The following is a 17941-nucleotide window of genomic DNA, read 5'->3' on the forward strand; positions in this document are numbered from 1 at the left end:
AAACACCAGTAATGTTACAATATCTGATATAATAACTTGCAACATAAAAAACCCATCAAAGCAATCAAGGTTGTGCTACATTGTAAATACAAAAGTGTAAATACAGGCGTGACCGAAAGATGTTGTTGTGCCTAATATTGGCCTTTAACTGGGACTACATTAAAACTCAGCAGGGATACAAGACAAACATTGTTCATCATTTAAGTTAAATATTTTTATTTGAAACTTGCATCAATATAACACACTGTATTATTAATAAAATGTTATTGATAATACAAAAATGAAATGACTACACTTGAGCAGATCTCTGCTCTACTGAAGAACTTTCCATTTAAAAATGAAAACAAATAATTGAGCTGTATGTATGATGTGCTGTCAGTAGTGTCTCAAGACTTTAGGGTCCTCAAGAGGGTCTCTGCTATATTACTGATGGCCGTGTATGCGCTGCTCTCTGGAAACGCCTGCAGGAAGTCCCGCCCCTCCTCTAAACTCGCTGTCAGTAATGGGTCCAGCGGTACCGAGCCTACACAAACACACACTTTAAGCATCGTCATTTAGGCAAGTCTGCAGATACGCAAGAATAAATCCTGGGCTCATTTAAATAAAACACCAGACGTGTGAATCTCATATGCATAAATTATATCATAATAGTAAAATGTGAAATTGTAATGAAAAAAAATATTTTCTTCTCTTCTTGACAGTGTTTATAATATTCACCCAGTTAGACCAGTGGTTTTCAAATTCAATGACCCCAAAATGCAATGAAACCTGCTTTAAATTTTTCTGGGGACCCCTAACAACATTCTGGGGGTCCTTGACACCAGTTAAACTGATAATCAGTTGGGTTTCTCACCATCTGGTGGTGAACAGTGGAATAACACAAGTTGATGCTTTAACCAATCATCATATTACCTAGAAACACAGATCCTGTGAGTTTGGCCAGTTCCTCGCCTCCACCTTTGGAAAAGATGTTACTGCACTCCTAAAAACACAAGATTAATATTAGAGTTTAATATTTGTAGTATATTTAATATTAACTTAATAATGTAGCTTTATGGTGAGCTTTGCAATATTTCCTATACAAATATTTACAAAAAAAATGTATTGATTTAATTTACATGACAGTATTGATAACACAGAGGCTTCATTGCTTTAAGAGCAGCTAAAGGTTTGTTTGTATTAAACTCACAGAGCAATGTGGACACACAAAGCCACTCATGTTCTCCACAATGCCTAGAATCTTCACAGCGGTCTTCTTACAGAAGGTGATCTCACGCCTCACGTCACCTGTTGAGACTGCCTGACACAACATTTCATGCGTGTTAACTTGTCATTTAGCAGATCTACAGTACAGGTATGACAGAAACAGCGAGTGTGTGTTCACCTGTGGTGTTGTGACCAGCACGGCTCCGTCCATTCGGTGTTTGCGCAGGTTTTCGAGCACAGCCAAGTGTTCGTCAGATGTTCCCGGGGGCGTGTCCACCAACAGCACATCCAATTCACCCCACGCTACATCACTCACAAACTGACCAATCAGAGCTGAAAGAACGAGAGATATTGTTGTAACAGTAGTAGTTTATTTCTTTAATCTTAAAGCCAGGTCGTTAAACTAAGCACAAGCTATATTACAGGTAACTTTTTAAGATCTTTATGCAGTATGAGCAATACTGTGTTTAAACCTATATTTAGGTGAGGGGTTAAATGGTAAAGGGCAGAGCTGTCTTTTTGGGTCCCCTCCACACCACGGCCTCATCAGGATCCTCCAGCAGGAAGCCAATGGACATGAGTGCGAGCTGCTGCTGTGGGTCTGCATATACGGGCACCCACCCCGCGTCACACTGATGTACCTCCGGCTTCCCAACATTCAGCATCCGTGGAATACTGGGTCCACACAGATCCACGTCCAGGATACCCACCTAAAACACACACACACACACTCATTAATATGTAGAGGACACCATGAGAGAATAGGAATATGGAGAGAGTTTACCTTCTGGCCTGCATGTTTGAGTGCCAGGGCCAATTCAGTAGTAATGGTGCTTTTACCCACTCCACCCTTACCAGATAAAACCAGAACCACGTGCTTCACCTGATCCAGGTTTCCTCGCTCTAACAGACAAACACAGAAGCTCATGAAACATTCAGCATTGTTGTCATTCAATACTCGTAGTTAAATACGTCTTTAATTGCGTGTTTATTGTACCCTTTCACGTTACTGTCCTTACCTAAAAGTACTAGGGGCGGGCTATACCGTATTTCAGGGTATCTCATATTTATGTAAATTATCACCATGGTCGTTAAAAATTAGAACCAATGTACATATCCAAAACATTGCCATATTACAATTATACTTTTATTCAGTGTTCACAATGTTTATGATATACTGAAGTTGTTGTTGCTGTTTACGCTGTTGAGTTTTATAATTACTTTAATTAAAGACTTTGCCGAAACGATTTCAATGACATTGCATCTAAACTTTTAACGAAAGAAGAGCGCATCGCACTCACCACTGCTGTCCATGTTGGTGTGTTTAACTTCCGCAAAGTTGAACGTCATGATGACGCGTAGATCCCGCCCAAGGATCAACGTATCCAATCAGACACAAGAGCGCAAATCTCGCGTTACAATTTAGTAAATGGATATTTGCTGATGTTAAAACAAATATAGAGCACATTTAAATACCGTATACTCATTATTTAATTTTGTTTATTCCAGAGTGTACAAATGTAAAAACAGCCTCTGGCACATTTACAGTAATGTTCATTACAAGTCATACATGTTACAGTCCATTTTACATAAACAATAAAATAAAATTATATATGAAATATATTTTTAGGTTATATGATCGTGTAATGTGGGCATGTAAATTGTTAAAGTGTCGTTGACGGGGAGGCAGCGCGGTCTGATATGGAAGCCCATTTCCGCCACATAAGAAAAAAATCATGCTCCGATAAATTATAAGATAATTATCATAATTTCGACTTTTTAATCTCATAATTATGACTTTTATTGCATAATTGATAATATGAAATTAATTTTTATAGTTCATAATAAAGTCGTAATTACAACATTTTTTCCTCATAATTATGATTTACTAGAGCATATTTTTTCTTAAATGGTGGAAATGGGCATCCATTTAATCAGTATGACAGACAGACGCTGTAATCGTACAAATCCTACCATGGTGATGTCTCGTGAATATTAACCACGGTATGTTGAACTAGTAGCCGACAGGCAGATACGTGGGCGCTAGACAAAATGGACATTGACGCTTTGGGTCATTAATATAAATTTGAAACATGGGTTTTTGCTGCCTTCCAGACAACTTGGATGCGGGATATTTCCCACCTCAACCTGGAAATAATGTCTGAAACGGCGCTCATTAAATGTTACTCAAAACTTTAAATGTTTTAGTGTTCTTCAATTATTTATAACAATATTTTTTTTATGTTACGAAATACTTTTAACGTTACTTAATTCTGGTGTCGAGGTGGGAAATATCCCAAATCTGAGTTGTCTGTAGCATTGGGGAAGGTTACCAAGCTACGTAACATTACCTGTTTAATATTCATGAGCCATGCCATCGTATTGATTACATGACGGTGCGGGGCGCTGTGTTGTGTTTTGTGTGGATGTAGGTCACAGCAGTGATGCACACCTGTCATATATCACTTACAGCTCTTATGGGGTGTGTGTTTAAGACAGCAGGAGTCAACATTTCAGGTTTAAATCAAATAAGGTATGTTTGTTCTGTTGTAGTTATATTAGATGGACAGCATTTGCTTGTGCTTGTAGTGATTTCTGACTGTTACAGTGAGAAAACAATGTTGATCAGTGTTTATTTGGTGAAAATAATTAGCAAAATATTATTATTAGTAGTATTTTTATTATGTTTGCATGTTGGTGGTACTTAAAAGAATTTTCACAAACTGAGGTTGTTGTTTGGATAGGGCTCCGATATGTTCTTCTGTAATATGTAATGAATATGATGTTTGGATTGGAGATGTGTTCATGTTGGTGTAATGCAAATCTTGTTTATTTATTGCATCATAGCATTTCCAAGAAACAGACCTATGTGAAGCAGAGAAGTCCAGTATGGGTCAGTCGGCTGTGGGGTGGTGGAGGTAATCAGGGCAGGATTAGTTTAGATTCACATTATCCATCAATTAGTGAACACCTGTCTCTGTCCTGTACACATTAAGGTCAAAAGTCTTGAGATCCAGTTATACACACAGTTCTGAGCTAAAGAAACAGAGAGATAGAGCGTGAACACATTGTTGTGTTTATAGATGTGTGTGTTTATGGGTGACCTCAGAGAGATTTTAGCTTTATCATCCTGGTCTGCTGATGTTTCATCACTCTCATGGGTTGTTTTGAAAGCTGAGAGTGTAAATATCAGATTGATCGGAGCAGGTGACTCAAGATTGTAACTGTATAGCATCAGACGGTCAGACGTCCGTGGCATATGGGACAATCAGACGTAGACAGCACAGCTCAGTCATTCGGTGCTAAACAAGTCTATGGTAAAGCGTGTGTAATTTGTTAGTTTTTTTAAAGGAAGTAAAAAACCCATAACCTAAGCTTATAAGAAAATCGTACTGTGGTGAAGCGGAATAATATCCTGACAGGATTGACTGTGTATTTCAGGAATGTCTTGGAATAAGTATGTTGTTAGTGAAAATGGCACACAGACAGAAGCTACGTCCATCACGACGACCCTCAACCCAGAAGAGAAACAAGTTGTTGGAGCACAGGTGAATGTAAGTGAATAAGAGGTTATTATTTTAACCAGTGCATGCTTTATCTGTTCAGAGATTGAATGGATATTTCCCAGTGACAGAATAATATATATATATAAAAAAACTAGGGCTGCATAACAATTAATCGCAACTAATCGTTTGCAGAATAAAAGTTTTTGTTTACATCACATATGTGTGTGTACTGTGTATAATTATTATGTATATATAAATACACACACATCTATGAATATGAGAAATATTTAAATGTCTATCTGTATATATATATATTTTTTTAATTTATCATTTATATTATATATTAATAATAAATATAAATATATTTTTTCTTAAAATGATACATACATAATTATTATACACAACACACACACATATATGATGTAAACAAAAACTTTTATTCTGCAAACAATTAGTTGCGATTTAATTAGTTATGCAGCCCTAAAAAACACTACCAATCTTAAATATATTATGTTTGTGTAAAAGGATACTGTATAATCTGTCATGTGTTTGTGTGAATTCCGAGTCAGTGGTCTGTCGAGGGTACGAGGCAGTAACAGTGTGTGTGCCCGCTGAAATGCCACCGGATGTGCCGGTGACTGGCGAGTCATTCTGTCAGTGCCCGGCTCAAACAGAACTCAACTCAGATGTTCAGATCAATGCCAACACCCTCAGCTGCACCTGTGGAGAGGAAGAAGAAGGTAAATTTAACTATAAATATAAGTTTTTGTTTTAAAATAAATATTTAAGTACATTAAACATCTAGTACTTTCTTACTTTTACTTAATAAAATAATCACAAAACCTGAACTGTACATGCCAGAATTAATAAATGCATTCCTTCTTTATGCTTTGTGCCAGTTCAGACATCCAAAAACATGTTTACTGAGTGATCATTAGGTTATATGGTTCCTACGGGTCGAGGAATTTCTGGAATATCATGGAATTTTAAAAGGTCTTTTCCAGACATTAAAAGTCAGAAAAAAATTCCAAGTCATGGAATATCAAGGATTTTTGTTTATTGCTTTTAAAATTTCTTTGAATGCAATGAAAACTGAAATGTTTTATTACAAACTAACATTTGTTATTGTGCTGAAGGATGTGATTGGGTGTGGGACACTGACAGTAAATCATCCGGTGTGTCTTTGAGTTGCTCTAATCGGACCGTGAGCTTCCATTCGGAGTACAGCTGTGGAACGGCCGCCGTCCGGGGCTCACGAGCGCTCAGTGATGGACAACACTTCTGGGAGATCAAAATGACATCACCTGTTTATGGCACAGATATGGTAATACTTTTGGAATAATTTACCATAAACTCAATTTCAAATGTATTGTTAATAATGGCATCTATATTTGCAGAAAAAACTGCATGCTAGTTAGAAATATTTAATATATTAAAGTCTTTGTAAGAAAGGACATCAATATTTTATTGTTTGTGTGTGTTTATGTGTCTTACGAGTACAGATGGTTGGTATTGGTACGTCAGAAGTGAACCTAGATCAGTTCAGACACAGTTTCTGCAGTATGTTGGGTACAGATGAAGACAGCTGGGGTCTGTCATACACAGGTAAGGTCAGAGGTCAAGTGAGATATTCAATACAATATTGTTATAAAAAAGTGTGCATTTTAACTAATTGTCTGTCATATTGATTTAGGTCACCTCCACCATGAGGGGTCAAAGGTGAACTTCTCCTCACGCTTTGGTCAGGGTTCAATAATCGGTGTTCACTTGGACACCTGGCACGGCACGCTCAGCTTCTACAAGAACCGGCGACGCATTGGTAAAACAAATCGGAAAGATGGGATGCATATTTATAGTCTTTACATATGATTTGAGTACAAGAATTATAGCCTGTTTTTCTGGAGAACAAACATGTTATCATCTGTTATTAACCTTTAACTCTCTCTCTTAATTCTGTCAGGTGTTGCAGACACAAATTTACAAAACAAACATCTTTATCCGATGGTTTGTTCAACTGCAGCCAAGAGCAGCATGAAACTCATCCGCTCGCACTCAGTGCCCACCACCTTACAGTACCTCTGCTGCACACAGCTGCGCAACATTCTGCCCGACTGCGCAGACGCTCTGCATGTGCTGTCGTTGCCGCCAGGTCTGCTGCTGTCTAACCAACTAGGATGGGTGCTAAACCTCGGCTGTGCAGACAGGAAAGACAAAGCTATGCAAACAGAAGACCAATACATAAGCCCAAAGCAGTCCCGCACCCTCTCCAACAGTGAACGTGATTTTATTTTCCACAGTACAGATGAGCTTCACTGTGATTCTCCCTTTGGCGTTGAAGCCTCTGTATATCCTGATGAATCTTATCAAGACTCTGTCTCTGTAATGGATGTTGCCTGTTACCTTAATCCCTCCTCTTCTTCTGACCACGCCCTCTACTGTGGCTCCACCTTCATCTCTGACCACACCTCCCCATCTGACCCCACCTATCATCACACACTTGCTGTCTGTCCTAGCTGTGACTCTTCTCTGCCTATTGTCAGTGTTAATGACCCCAAGTCATGCAATCTTTGCCCCGCCTCCAGTTTACCAGGCCACACCTCCTTTGTGCCTGACTCCACCTCTGATAGTGACTCAGATGAATTCTTCTCAGATTTAGAGACATGCCAAAGAAAACGCTGTCGCTGGACATGAGAAACAAAGTTGTTTTTATTGCATGACTCTTTCACATACTTAATGCTTATGAAAGCACAGAGGATTTAGTTATTTGCAGATATGAAAATGTAAAATAACATTTTTTTCTTATAACAAGTTTGCTTATAAATTTGATAATTTTCAGTGCCAATATTTCTAGTCACGTGACACTGTTTTGCTGAAAGTTTGAGAATTAGATGGAAAAATATTGAATTTAAACAGTAAAAGTCGATCAATGCCAAACATTTGTCATCACTGGAGTATTTTTCAGTATTCTCTGAAGCTCTTTGATTGGGTTTGAAATATTTTGTTGAGAGGATTATTTATGAGGAACCTCAAAACCACACAGATCTGTTCAAATATAATTTCTATGTTGTAAAATAATTTTCTATGTTATTGTAAAGATTTCAGACATGAAGATACAGGATAAAATGATGTTATACCTCAACTTTTATATAACAAAAATCTATTTGCACAAGACTAATAAATAAATTGCCTTTGCTGAGGTCTGAGTATGACTTTCTGAAATCTCAAATGATGACATCACTGATCAATATCTGAGCCAATCAATCAGTCAATTATTGTGGCAGTATAACGTAATTTTTAACCAAATCACTACTACTCTAAATACATATCTGATGTTTGAACCCTTTAGTTTGTGTATTGCATTGATTTTAAGGTATGTATTTACTTATTCTTTTTTTATTAGTTAAGTTTCCGTCTCTTGTGTTTATGGTTTATTATGATATTATATTGTTTGTTATATACTGACTGTCTAAGAGTAACAAGTAAATACATTTTGTACTTTTTTCTTATCGATTCCTTATCTGAAGCAAAAAATTAAACCAAACAACATGATTGGATGTTTTTTGTAGACTCTTATTTGCTCTGATCATAATTTGTGAAAGTGTCAGTTTAACCCTTAGTCTTCAACTTTTGCAAAAATCTCATCCACTCATATCTTGAATCATGCGGCTCAATTGTGGGTTTTATATCCAGTTTATCCACATACTGATCAAATATAAACATAAAATGCACTTGAGTCCTTTTGCGTGTAACAGTGCATTCAATGTAAAAATGACTGAAGTCAGATGTCAGCAGTCAGATAGCAATAAAGTGCAAAATGAGTGATTTCTCCCAAAATTCCTTCTTAATCCAGCAGGAGTTGAGGATTCTGGGACGTCAGGAGGCGATATATACGGCCTGAGACATCAGGACCGACACGCCTCTCTTTGGCTTCACCTCCAACAGTGAGATCAGCCAATAGTTTGCGTCTCTCCTCCTCAGACGGCAGATCCTCATAGGCCTGTTGGCACACAAAAATAAGAGTGAATTAAAACAGCTTTATAATAAAATCTCTTAGATTTTGTCATTACCTGCATTAAAAGGGAAGGTGAGGGGTAGGCGGTCGACACAGATTTGGCCGTGGGTACACTGACGCGCTTCAGCTGCTGTATCTGACGTGTCCACACCTGGGCGAGGCCACGGCCATCTCTCTCCACCCGCACACCTCCTGACCATGAGCCGTCCATACAGAACCCCAGCTCGGGATCACCACACAACACCCTAATAACAAACAACAAATGAGAAACACTAAGTAAAGTATAAGTATATTTTCAAAGAAATAACTATGGGTCCAATACTGACTTGTAAGGTCTCTTGGATAAAGCTTTGGTAACTGCGATCACATGATCAGTCACTTCTTCCCAGCCAAACAGAAAGTAAACAGCTACGTTCCAGCAAAGTTGGAGGTGAACCAACAACTGCACATCACAAATGTAAGAAATGCAAGTCAGATTACTGCTGGAGAAGAGTTACAAGATTCGACTGAGAATACAAGAGAGTTAATCTGACCTCTTCTGTCTCCAGATGATAGAGGTCAGGATCATCTTCATCCCAGGATCCTCCTCTTTAACAAACACAAAAACACTCACTGTCATTTATCTGCCTTAATATTATTCAGAATTATTCTGAACTGACTTATTTTAAAGGGGACATATCATGAAAATCTGGCTTTTTCCATGTTTAAGTGTTAAAATTGGGTCCCCAGTGCTTCTATTAAACTAGAAAATGTGATAAAGAACAACCCAGTAATTGAGTTTTGGTAAATCATTCTCTGCAAACATGTGAAAAAATATTTCATTAAAATTTGCCTCCCCTTGTGATGTCAAAAGGGGAAAATACCACCCTTACTCTGCACTATCCAACCATTGTATTTTGTACTCTGGGGACACCAAAGATTTCTTTGACATCTTAAAAAAAGTATTATGAAATGTCCCCTTTAAACTTATTTAGAGGTAGTTTTTATACCTTTGGTGATGACCGACCACTAAAATTGTAACAACTTTCCCAGACATTCTAGTCAAGTATTCAGAGAGATGCTGAAGCAGTGACTCCGCCTCTTCTTTTACTTCACCACTGAGAGCCTGAGTAAATAAAAACATTAAATGACAGTAGGGCAACAAAATTTACCAAACTGACTATCCATATGCAAGTTTAATGAATGACCATCTGATCTGTAACTTTTTTATGTGATGTCACCATGTCATTAAACTCATTCTGGGAGATCACCATCAGAACCTGATCTTCTTCAACAACTCCATTTTTATCTGCTTGCTCAGTCACCTGTGTACACACAAATATGCAGAAGTAAGCACAAACATGTTTTGTTTTCCATAAGATTAATAGGTAACAGTCTGAGTTTAAGTCTCACATGAAGGGCCTTTCGTGTCCATCTGATGCTGTTGTGAAGACTTTTATCCTCAATACGGTTCATCAGTGCCAAACCATCTAAAGTCTCGAGCAACATATCACAACCAGCATCCTGTAACAACCCTAAAGAAACACACATCACTGTATGACAGAGAGAGAGAGAGAGAGAGAGAGAGAGAGAGAGAGAGAGAGAGAGAGAGAGAGAGAGAGAGAGAGAGAGAGAGAGAGAGAGAGAGCTGTATGTATGCGAACAGTGAGACTCTTGATGAAGTTTTCTGGTTTTAAAAGATTTAGTTTCTCTGCAGCCTCTTTTCGCTTCTGTTGTTCCTGTAGTTTCTGTTCTTTAAGCTTCTCCTTTTCTCCTCTCTGTTTCTCTCTATTAGCTTTTCTCCTCTCTTGGTCCTCCTGCAGCTCCTCTCGTGTCCTCCTCCTCCTCCTCTCGGGGTTCTTGACTTCATCTGTCGGCTCAGCGGATCTCTTGCACGCGGCTGAATGGATCGAGTTCGCGTCCTGATCGCTCTGATCGAGTTTCACGTCACTCTCATTCTCTGAATCGGAGATTTCCCAAGTGTGTGCTCTCTTCAAAACTGACATTTCAAATCTTTTATATGTAACGATAACTCATAATTATAATATATACTACATTAGATTTTAAATATACATTTAACATTATGATTGTAATGTTGAAGTTTAGCTGAATATTGTTATTTAATTCTCATGATTAAAGTTTAAAGTCACTCGGTTGCTACATCGTTGCCAGGCTCTGTATGTAAATAAGTACGGGGCGGTGAAAGGGACAATATTCTAAGGGTTGCGTTTCAAAAATTAATAAAAGTCTGGAAAAAATGCCGTTTAAAATCGTTTTATTTTCGATTAAGATAATAATTTTTATTATTATTTTATTAAAATGTATATTATTTATAATTATTATAATTTTGTTATTTTATCATTTATTATTTAAACATCTTTTTAAATGTACATAACCTCTATGATAAACAAATAAACCTTACTTTAATACACTTAATTTCAACTTAAGACCTTAATGTTTATACTTTTTCTTATTTATATTAAATAAATGTAGGTCTGTTTATTTTATTCTTTTATTCTCTTTTTATTTTTAATTAATTGGACCTAATAAAAAATTAAGTCCATTTTCAAACATTCAAATTGTCACTGTGTATAAAATGTGTTGTCTAGAGATTACACTGCTACTAAACGTATAATAAAAAACAAAAAATAGTACATACATAATGAAAAAGAAATAATAGAAAAAAGGGAACTTATGAAATATATTGAAAACACTGAGTGTTGCAAAATATTCATAAGATGAGTATTAACAGTACTAAATTAACTGTAAAAAGAGTTTGGTTAACGTGTTTAAACGTGATTAAATTATCTTCCAGTGTTTTTCAGTGGTCAGTAGCACAGTTTTTCTTCTCACTCAGCTCTTTAAATGCGAGTCACACGATTAGCCAATCATCAACAAAATGCCGATTCAGCGCAGAAAAAATAACGTCATGTGGCCTTATCACATGACTCTCGATTTGTGACGTAACGGAAGTGTCGTTACGTAGAACACATGGATCGACTGCAGCAGCAACAGTTTGCAGGCTTCATTATTTCTGTATGGTTTATATATCAGCAAATATCTGCGACTCTTACAATAGCAGCATTGTGAAAACTCCTCGTTACAGTGTGACATAAACAAACAGAAATAAACAGGACTGCTGCTGTATGTGAAGACTACAGAGTTTAATCTGCAGTCGACATGGCCAAAGCAGCAGAACAAGGTACATTTTGGAATTATTTGTTATTTTGTTTTAGGAGATTTGTTGGTTTCGTCCCATTCAAGAAGAGGAAATACAGGAATTAGGCATCTGTGATTTATTTCATGTTAAACATTATAGCTTCTTTTATTAACTCAAGGAACGATAAATATAAAAATGTACATGTTACATGTTGTTAATAAATAGTTTGTAAACAGTAACCAGATAAAAAATGATGACTAACTTGTGTGTCTGTGTTAATATTTGTTTTCAGCCTACTACCGGTTTGTGGTCCTGTTTTTCAACTGCATGCTGACATTTGGCTCTTATTTCTGCTTTGATATTCCCAGTGTCCTACAGGAGCAGTTTCAAGGGGTGAGATGTTACTTACTGACCTCTGACGTCACCTGTTTCATGATTTAATTAATAAGAGCAGCATTCTGTACCTCTTAAAACAGTGGTTCTCAAACTGGAGTCCGGGGCCCCCAGGGGGGCCGCGAGATGGTGCCAGGGGGGCCCCAGTTTTATGACATTTTTATAAAATACATTAATTTATCATGAATTCTGTGAAATTAAACATAAAAACAATCAGGCAGCACTACTTTGTATAGTTTAATGTTTTGTTTAATTAAATTGTGAAGTTTTAGAACTGTTTTTTTGTCATAAATTTTCTTTGGGGGGGCCATGAAGAAATGCACCGTACACAAAGGGGGCTGCACGCTGAAAAAGTTTGAAAACCACTGTCTTAAAGAATAGGTCATGCAATTTGTTAATTGCAGGAATAACCATGCGTGTGTCGGACTGGATTTTTCCTTGCAGAATTTGACATGCCCGAACGGGACGTTGAGTAACAGCACTGGTAATGGCACGGGAACGTGTGTGGAGGGTTTGGGAATGACACCGCAGGAATATAATCTGCTCTATGCCATCTATGCCTGGACGTGAGACACACACAAACACTTTCACCCAACCAAAACTGACTGACCGAGTCTGTGACCTCTGACACTTCCCCCTGTTGTTTGTTTATTTCAGGAATGCCGTAGTGGTGATCATGGCAGGATTCCTCATTGATAAATTGGGAAACCGCTGTATGTTTATGCAGCTTTACTGAGCTATAACTTTGTAAATATGTTTTCTTTAGTATATATATTATTATTTAGTATAATAAGTCTGAAGTGATTTTCTCTCTTATAGTTGGTGTGTTCCTCTTCTCATTCCTGACTGTGTTGGGGTCGGCCATCTTCGCGTTGGGGTCTCATTTTAAAGGCACGACGTACCTGTTGCCTCTCATGTTGACTGGCCGACTTCTTTTCGGTTCTGGAAACGGATCCCTCACCAGTATGAGATCGGATATTCATCTTTAATATCACTAATAGCATGCAGGATTAAATGAATAGTTCATGCCAAGGTGAAAGTTAACCCATGTTTTACTCACCCTTAAGCCATCCTAGGTATGTATGACCCTCTTCTTTTAGCCGAACGCAGTCTGGAGTTATGTATATAATATCTAGGTTCCTCTCAGCTTTATAATGGCTTTGGATAGTGCCCCATTTTAAAGATCCATCTATCCATCAAAAACAAATCCATACAGTTATTAATCATACCATACAAGCGAGTAGTAATAATGTAACGTATACAGTAAAGTGCTAGTTAAGCCAATGTTGGCTGACTTTCCCAGGGAGAAAAACCCTGTGGGAAAACTCCTAGGAGGAGAAAAACTCTTGAGAGAGATACATATATATTTATATAAACATGATAGGGATATGAAACGGGTAAGCAGATTGGCCGGTGGTCATTGGTCAGGCATCGGCTAGGCATCATGTTGAAGGACGGTCAGTAGATCAGTGGTGTGATGACCTATACAGCAGCAGGAACTGGGTCTGTTTGTCTCATTGTCCTCGGGGTCGAGGACGAGACAGGGAGAGAAAAACAGAGTTCTATTAGCGTAGGGGCCGTTCGCATGTAATGCAAGTGTCGTACAGTATTGTGGTTTAAAATCCGCTCTGTTCCAGACAGGCTTACTATTGCGGCATAAGTATATTACCCAGATGAGTTATGTGAATGCTTTGTTCTGGACAAACTAAGTATTGCAGGATAAGTAAAATTACTGAATTTATGTGAATGCTTTGTTAAAGAAGAATGTCTTAAGTTTAGATTTAAATTGATCGACTGTGTCTGATACTCGAACATTATTTGGTAAATCATTCCAGAGCTTAGGGGCTAGATATGAAAAGGATCTACCACCTTTAGACACTTTTGATATTCTAGGGATAATTAATTGTCCAGAATTTTGTTGCAGTGTACGTGATGGATTGTATTCTGATATATATACGAGGGTGCTAGGCCATTTAAGGCTTTGTAGCTGATTAGTACTATTTTAAATTGTATGCGATATTTAACTGGTGGTAGCCAGTGTTTCAGAGATCAGCTCTCTCATGAACATGTGTACGGACGTAGTTTATAAAGTTTAAAATGTAAATATGCATCACTTTCCCTAGGAAGACATTTAAAGGGAGAGTTCACCCAAAAATGAAAATTCTGTCATTATTTACTTGCATGTTGTTACAAACCTGTATAATTTTTTTGTTCTGATGAACACAAAGAAAGCTATTTTGAGGAATGTTTGTAACCAGGCCCCATTGACTTCCATAGTAGGAATATACTATGGAAGTGAATGGGGCTCAAGTTTGAAACAACATGTGAGTAAATGATGACTGAATTTTCATTTTTGGGTGAACTATCCCTTTAATAACTGTATGGATTCGTTTTTGATAAAAAGATGGGCTTTTAAAGTTTTAAAATGGGTCACTATCCAAAGCCATTATAAAGCTGAAAAGAGCCAGGATATTTAATATATATATATATGACTGTGTTTGGTTGTAAGAAGAGAGTCATGTACGCCCAAGGATGGCTTGAGGGTGAGTAAAATATGGGCTGATTTTCTTTTTGTGGTTATTCCTTTAACTCTGTTATGATACTAAGTTGTTGTTGTGTGTAAAAAGGCATCGGTGATAATCTGACACTGATAACAAGTTTGTCTCTTTTGTGTTAGTTGTGCAGAACCGCATCACAGCGTTCTGGTTCCGCGGGAAAGAGCTGGCGCTTGCGTTCGGACTGACTCTGGCGTTTTCCCGCTTGGGCTCCGTACTGAACTTTTTCCTCACTCAGAGGTTCGAGTCTCAGTATGGCATGCAGTGGACGCTGTGGGGAGGTGAGAAACGTCACATGCGAGTGTTAATCTAAAGCTGTGAGGATGTTTGAGCAACACGTGACACTCGTTTTATGTGTATTCAGGTACGCTTCTGTGTGTACTCGGGTTCCTGTCGGCTGTGACGGTCAGCGTTCTGGATAAGATGGGCATGAAGCAGCTGGGCTTGGATGGAGCGATGCAGGAGGAGTCACGTAAAGTGGTGCGAGAGACATGATTAAAGACGGCAGGCTATGTTCTGAACGTCATACTACCATACTTACGTTTTACAGACAGACTGTGTATTTTTGTGTATTTAGAGAGTTCAAGATGTGAAGCGTCTGTCTCTCAGATACTGGCTTCTGGTTCTTACCATCATGTTCTTTTATAACGGGATCTTTCCCTTCATCGCTGATGCCAGGTACAGTAATGCATGCATGCATACGAGGTTTATAAATGGAAAAGGATTTGTATGTGATGTACATGTGATCGTGATTGTGTGTGTTTTAGTAAGTTCATCCAGGATAAATACAATGGCTACAGTCAAAAGGAGGCAGCGTACATCGCAGGTGCTGTATATGACAGTTCACTGGTGCTGTCTGCTGTTGTGGGAATCCTTATTGTGAGTCAACACACACAATATTTGGTTTTAAGTACCGTAGAGTACCATATCAATACTGTACCGTAGTTATAAACATGGTAATAAATGAACACTATGGTAGATATCAGAGAATCATGGTATTGTCCTCAGATATCAAGTTATTTTCAATCATTTGTTTTGTTTATACTTTAGGATTATGTGGGTCTGCGTGGAGTTTTTGCAGTGTTGTGTGCTGTGTTTACACTGCCAGTGTTTGGTCTTCTGGCCTTCACGTTCGTTCCTCCTCTTGTATCAACCATCTGGCTCGGCATCACTTACTCATTTGCTGCTGCGAGTATGCTTCAGATGGACTTAACTTGTTTAGTTAACACTTTAGTCGGGTGTTATTATTGATTTTGGTATTCTGCATTCTGTCTGTGTTCTAGGCGAGTATGTGGCCTTCGATTCCTCTGGTCGTACCCCAGGCCACACTGGGTACAGCGATGGGACTGGCCACATCAGTACAGATGATCGGCATCGGCATTTCTAACCTGGTGGTGGGGCAGATACTGGGCACCAAGTCCAGGTGACATTTATGACAAACATTTATGTTCACACAATTAAAATTTTGTTGTATAGGCAAAATATACCATGTTTTTTTATCAAGATACTATGGTAAATGGTTATCGGATAAAAGTGTATACCAAATGCATGAAAATGTAATACACTTTGTGTGCGTGTGTGTGTGTGTGTGTGTGTGTGTGTGTGTGTGTGTGTGTGTGTCCAGTGATGCAAAGATCCCACTGTGGAGATGGCAATACATGATGATCTTTATGTTGGCCAACACCGTCAGCTGCATCATCACCTCCAGCATCCTCAACATCATTGACTATAGACAGGTACACTGCACACACATCCTCCTACGATCTCTCTGAATTACCCATGATCGATAGGTTACCATAGCAACAGTATGAACCGACCAGAAGTGTGAATAGTGTATTCAACAAGAAGCAGGATGAGCTGAGTGACTCTTCCCATTGTGACACATAGTCGTACTAAACCTTGAATTGAGCCATTACAGGATTTTCTCAAATTTAATTCTCTTTAATTCTAATTCAGATCTCTTTAAACACTTGCCTATGTCGGAATTTGAAAAGATGTGTATTTAATTGTTTTGTTCTGTCAGTATTGTTCTTAACCTATTGCATACATATGAACTGTACATGTACATGAACATTTTGTGTGTTTACAGGGGGCCACTCTCAATAAGACGACGAAGAAGTCAGCAGCTCCAAGTTCTGTATCTGAGACAGACAGAGAGCCACTGGTGAATGAAGACAGAGAGAATAATGAGGAGATAAGCAACTCTCCATCCATCAACCGAACCTAAAAAGAGTTCTGCTCCTGTATGACTAAAGGGAAATATACAAACATACATTTATTATCAAATTAGTGTCATATGATGTTTACAATAACACACAGCCTTCAGTATCCTGATCTTCACATTGTCTTGGTCTGTATTTAAATTCCAGTTGTTTCTGTTTATTGTAGTAGTTTTTATCAATTAGACGGGTAATGTATGTTTTTATTGGCAAAAATATGGTTTTTGATGGCAAAAAATATGTTTTTGTCTGTTCATTTATTGTGTTAAGCCATTTTATCAGGAGAAAATGATTTATGAAGAATACAAATAATGTATAACTTTGTATGTACAGCTGCTTGCGCAGTTATACAATAATTGTTTTTAATTTTTTTAACAAAACAAAAATTAAATTTTATACTACAAAGAGGTTATAAGTAGTGTCTTTTTAAAATGTTTGCACAAGTACACATGCAAATCATATGATCATATATCAACATTTTAAAGTACATAATGAATATTTTAACCATACATTATTTTTTATGTTAATTAGAAACATAATTAAAAAATTACATAATATGAATATTTTAATATTTTGTAAAATATTTATTTAATCAGAAAAAAAACAGAAGGTGAGATTACGGATACTCCATCAACTGATATCGCACAGCCTCGTGGGGGCGCTGGAGAGCCGCTCAGGTAGGATTGGTTACTATCTGGGGGCGTTACAAGGAAAGTTAACCAAGACAACAAAGCAAACAATGAATAATACTTATTAATTTTTATTTTCAAACGAAACAAAAACCAAACGAAAAGTTTAACTAAATATATAATGCAACCTTTGGATCACTTATGTTTACACCGTGCACAGTCCACCTACCTTGAAACTTGAAACAAAAATCTCTGTGTTCTGATTGGTCAGAGCGCACTCTA

At 37.7% G+C, this 17941-nt stretch overlaps 5 protein-coding genes across 8 annotated transcripts in view; 2 read left to right on the plus strand and 3 right to left on the minus strand.

The window, feature by feature from the left end:
• LOC129425815 (immunoglobulin kappa light chain-like) overlaps positions 1 to 17941 on the minus strand; it is a 688217-nt gene that overhangs the window by 438725 nt on the left and 231551 nt on the right. The gene's annotated exons all lie outside the window — the stretch shown is intronic.
• On the minus strand, positions 200 to 2640 carry nubp2 (nucleotide binding protein 2 (MinD homolog, E. coli)). Of its 2 annotated transcripts, none has more exons than XM_073864297.1 (7): positions 2508 to 2640; positions 1991 to 2109; positions 1713 to 1916; positions 1385 to 1534; positions 1190 to 1300; positions 913 to 982; positions 200 to 523 (listed from the first exon to the last, which is right to left on the minus strand). In XM_073864297.1, the coding sequence occupies exons 1-7, from the start codon at positions 2554 to 2556 to the stop codon at positions 387 to 389; spliced, it is 840 nt and encodes a 279-aa protein (XP_073720398.1). In that variant the 5' UTR covers positions 2557 to 2640; the 3' UTR covers positions 200 to 386. The 2 variants fall into 2 exon arrangements, with proteins under 2 accessions (XP_073720398.1, XP_073720397.1); XM_073864296.1 differs by lacking the exon at positions 2508 to 2640 and adding an exon at positions 2226 to 2307.
• On the plus strand, positions 3588 to 8266 carry spsb3b (splA/ryanodine receptor domain and SOCS box containing 3b). 3 transcript variants are annotated; one of them, XM_073864290.1, is made up of 8 exons: positions 3669 to 3739; positions 4054 to 4124; positions 4648 to 4754; positions 5266 to 5452; positions 5849 to 6036; positions 6215 to 6317; positions 6406 to 6531; positions 6673 to 8266. In XM_073864290.1, the coding sequence occupies exons 1-8, from the start codon at positions 3684 to 3686 to the stop codon at positions 7401 to 7403; spliced, it is 1569 nt and encodes a 522-aa protein (XP_073720391.1). In that variant the 5' UTR covers positions 3669 to 3683; the 3' UTR covers positions 7404 to 8266. The 3 variants fall into 3 exon arrangements, with proteins under 3 accessions (XP_073720393.1, XP_073720391.1, XP_073720392.1); XM_073864292.1 differs by lacking the exon at positions 4054 to 4124 and having other exon boundaries at positions 3588 to 3739; XM_073864291.1 differs by lacking the exons at positions 3669 to 3739; positions 4054 to 4124 and adding an exon at positions 4143 to 4523.
• Positions 8362 to 10901, minus strand: eme2 (essential meiotic structure-specific endonuclease subunit 2). The gene is made up of 8 exons (XM_055181408.2): positions 10352 to 10901; positions 10117 to 10238; positions 9912 to 10028; positions 9714 to 9829; positions 9258 to 9312; positions 9051 to 9166; positions 8780 to 8969; positions 8362 to 8709 (listed from the first exon to the last, which is right to left on the minus strand). Exons 1-8 carry the CDS (start codon positions 10707 to 10709, stop codon positions 8554 to 8556), a joined length of 1230 nt encoding a protein of 409 aa, XP_055037383.2. The 5' UTR covers positions 10710 to 10901; the 3' UTR covers positions 8362 to 8553.
• Positions 11745 to 17438, plus strand: mfsd1l (major facilitator superfamily domain containing 1-like). Its single transcript, XM_055181402.2, has 13 exons — positions 11745 to 11905; positions 12156 to 12256; positions 12701 to 12822; positions 12914 to 12969; positions 13076 to 13219; positions 14934 to 15092; positions 15176 to 15291; positions 15389 to 15489; positions 15579 to 15690; positions 15862 to 15999; positions 16095 to 16234; positions 16436 to 16547; positions 16901 to 17438. The coding sequence occupies exons 1-13, from the start codon at positions 11884 to 11886 to the stop codon at positions 17036 to 17038; spliced, it is 1461 nt and encodes a 486-aa protein (XP_055037377.2). The 5' UTR covers positions 11745 to 11883; the 3' UTR covers positions 17039 to 17438.

The sequence above is a fragment of the Misgurnus anguillicaudatus genome, chromosome 25 (assembly GCF_027580225.2).
Source record: "Misgurnus anguillicaudatus chromosome 25, ASM2758022v2, whole genome shotgun sequence".
Lineage (NCBI taxonomy): Eukaryota > Metazoa > Chordata > Actinopteri > Cypriniformes > Cobitidae > Misgurnus > Misgurnus anguillicaudatus.

What these genes read in the sequence shown, in the direction of transcription:
- eme2 (XM_055181408.2), bottom strand. Translation starts at nt 10,709, where the DNA reads ATGTCAGTTTTGAAGAGAGCACACACTTGGGAAATCTCCGATTCAGAG. An exon ending in CACTGTTCGCATACATACAG is followed by an intron (nt 10,239 to 10,351) that starts CTCTCTCTCTCT and finishes GTGTTTCTTTAG; the next exon opens with GGTTGTTACAGGATGCTGGT. An exon ending in CACCTTCCCTTTTAATGCAG is followed by an intron (nt 8,710 to 8,779) that starts GTAATGACAAAA and finishes GTGTGCCAACAG; the next exon opens with GCCTATGAGGATCTGCCGTC.
- nubp2 (XM_073864296.1), bottom strand. Translation starts at nt 2,292, where the DNA reads ATGGTGATAATTTACATAAATATGAGATACCCTGAAATACGGTATAGC. An exon ending in TCAAACATGCAGGCCAGAAG is followed by an intron (nt 1,917 to 1,990) that starts GTAAACTCTCTC and finishes TGTGTGTTTTAG; the next exon opens with GTGGGTATCCTGGACGTGGA. An exon ending in TTGTGTGTCCACATTGCTCT is followed by an intron (nt 983 to 1,189) that starts GTGAGTTTAATA and finishes TTGTGTTTTTAG; the next exon opens with GAGTGCAGTAACATCTTTTC.
- spsb3b (XM_073864290.1), top strand. Translation starts at nt 3,684, where the DNA reads ATGGGGTGTGTGTTTAAGACAGCAGGAGTCAACATTTCAGGTTTAAAT. An exon ending in TCGGCTGTGGGGTGGTGGAG is followed by an intron (nt 4,125 to 4,647) that starts GTAATCAGGGCA and finishes TGTGTATTTCAG; the next exon opens with GAATGTCTTGGAATAAGTAT. An exon ending in CTGTGGAGAGGAAGAAGAAG is followed by an intron (nt 5,453 to 5,848) that starts GTAAATTTAACT and finishes ATTGTGCTGAAG; the next exon opens with GATGTGATTGGGTGTGGGAC.
- mfsd1l (XM_055181402.2), top strand. Translation starts at nt 11,884, where the DNA reads ATGGCCAAAGCAGCAGAACAAG. An exon ending in TGGAAACGGATCCCTCACCA is followed by an intron (nt 13,220 to 14,933) that starts GTATGAGATCGG and finishes CTTTTGTGTTAG; the next exon opens with TTGTGCAGAACCGCATCACA. An exon ending in CTGTTGTGGGAATCCTTATT is followed by an intron (nt 15,691 to 15,861) that starts GTGAGTCAACAC and finishes TTTATACTTTAG; the next exon opens with GATTATGTGGGTCTGCGTGG.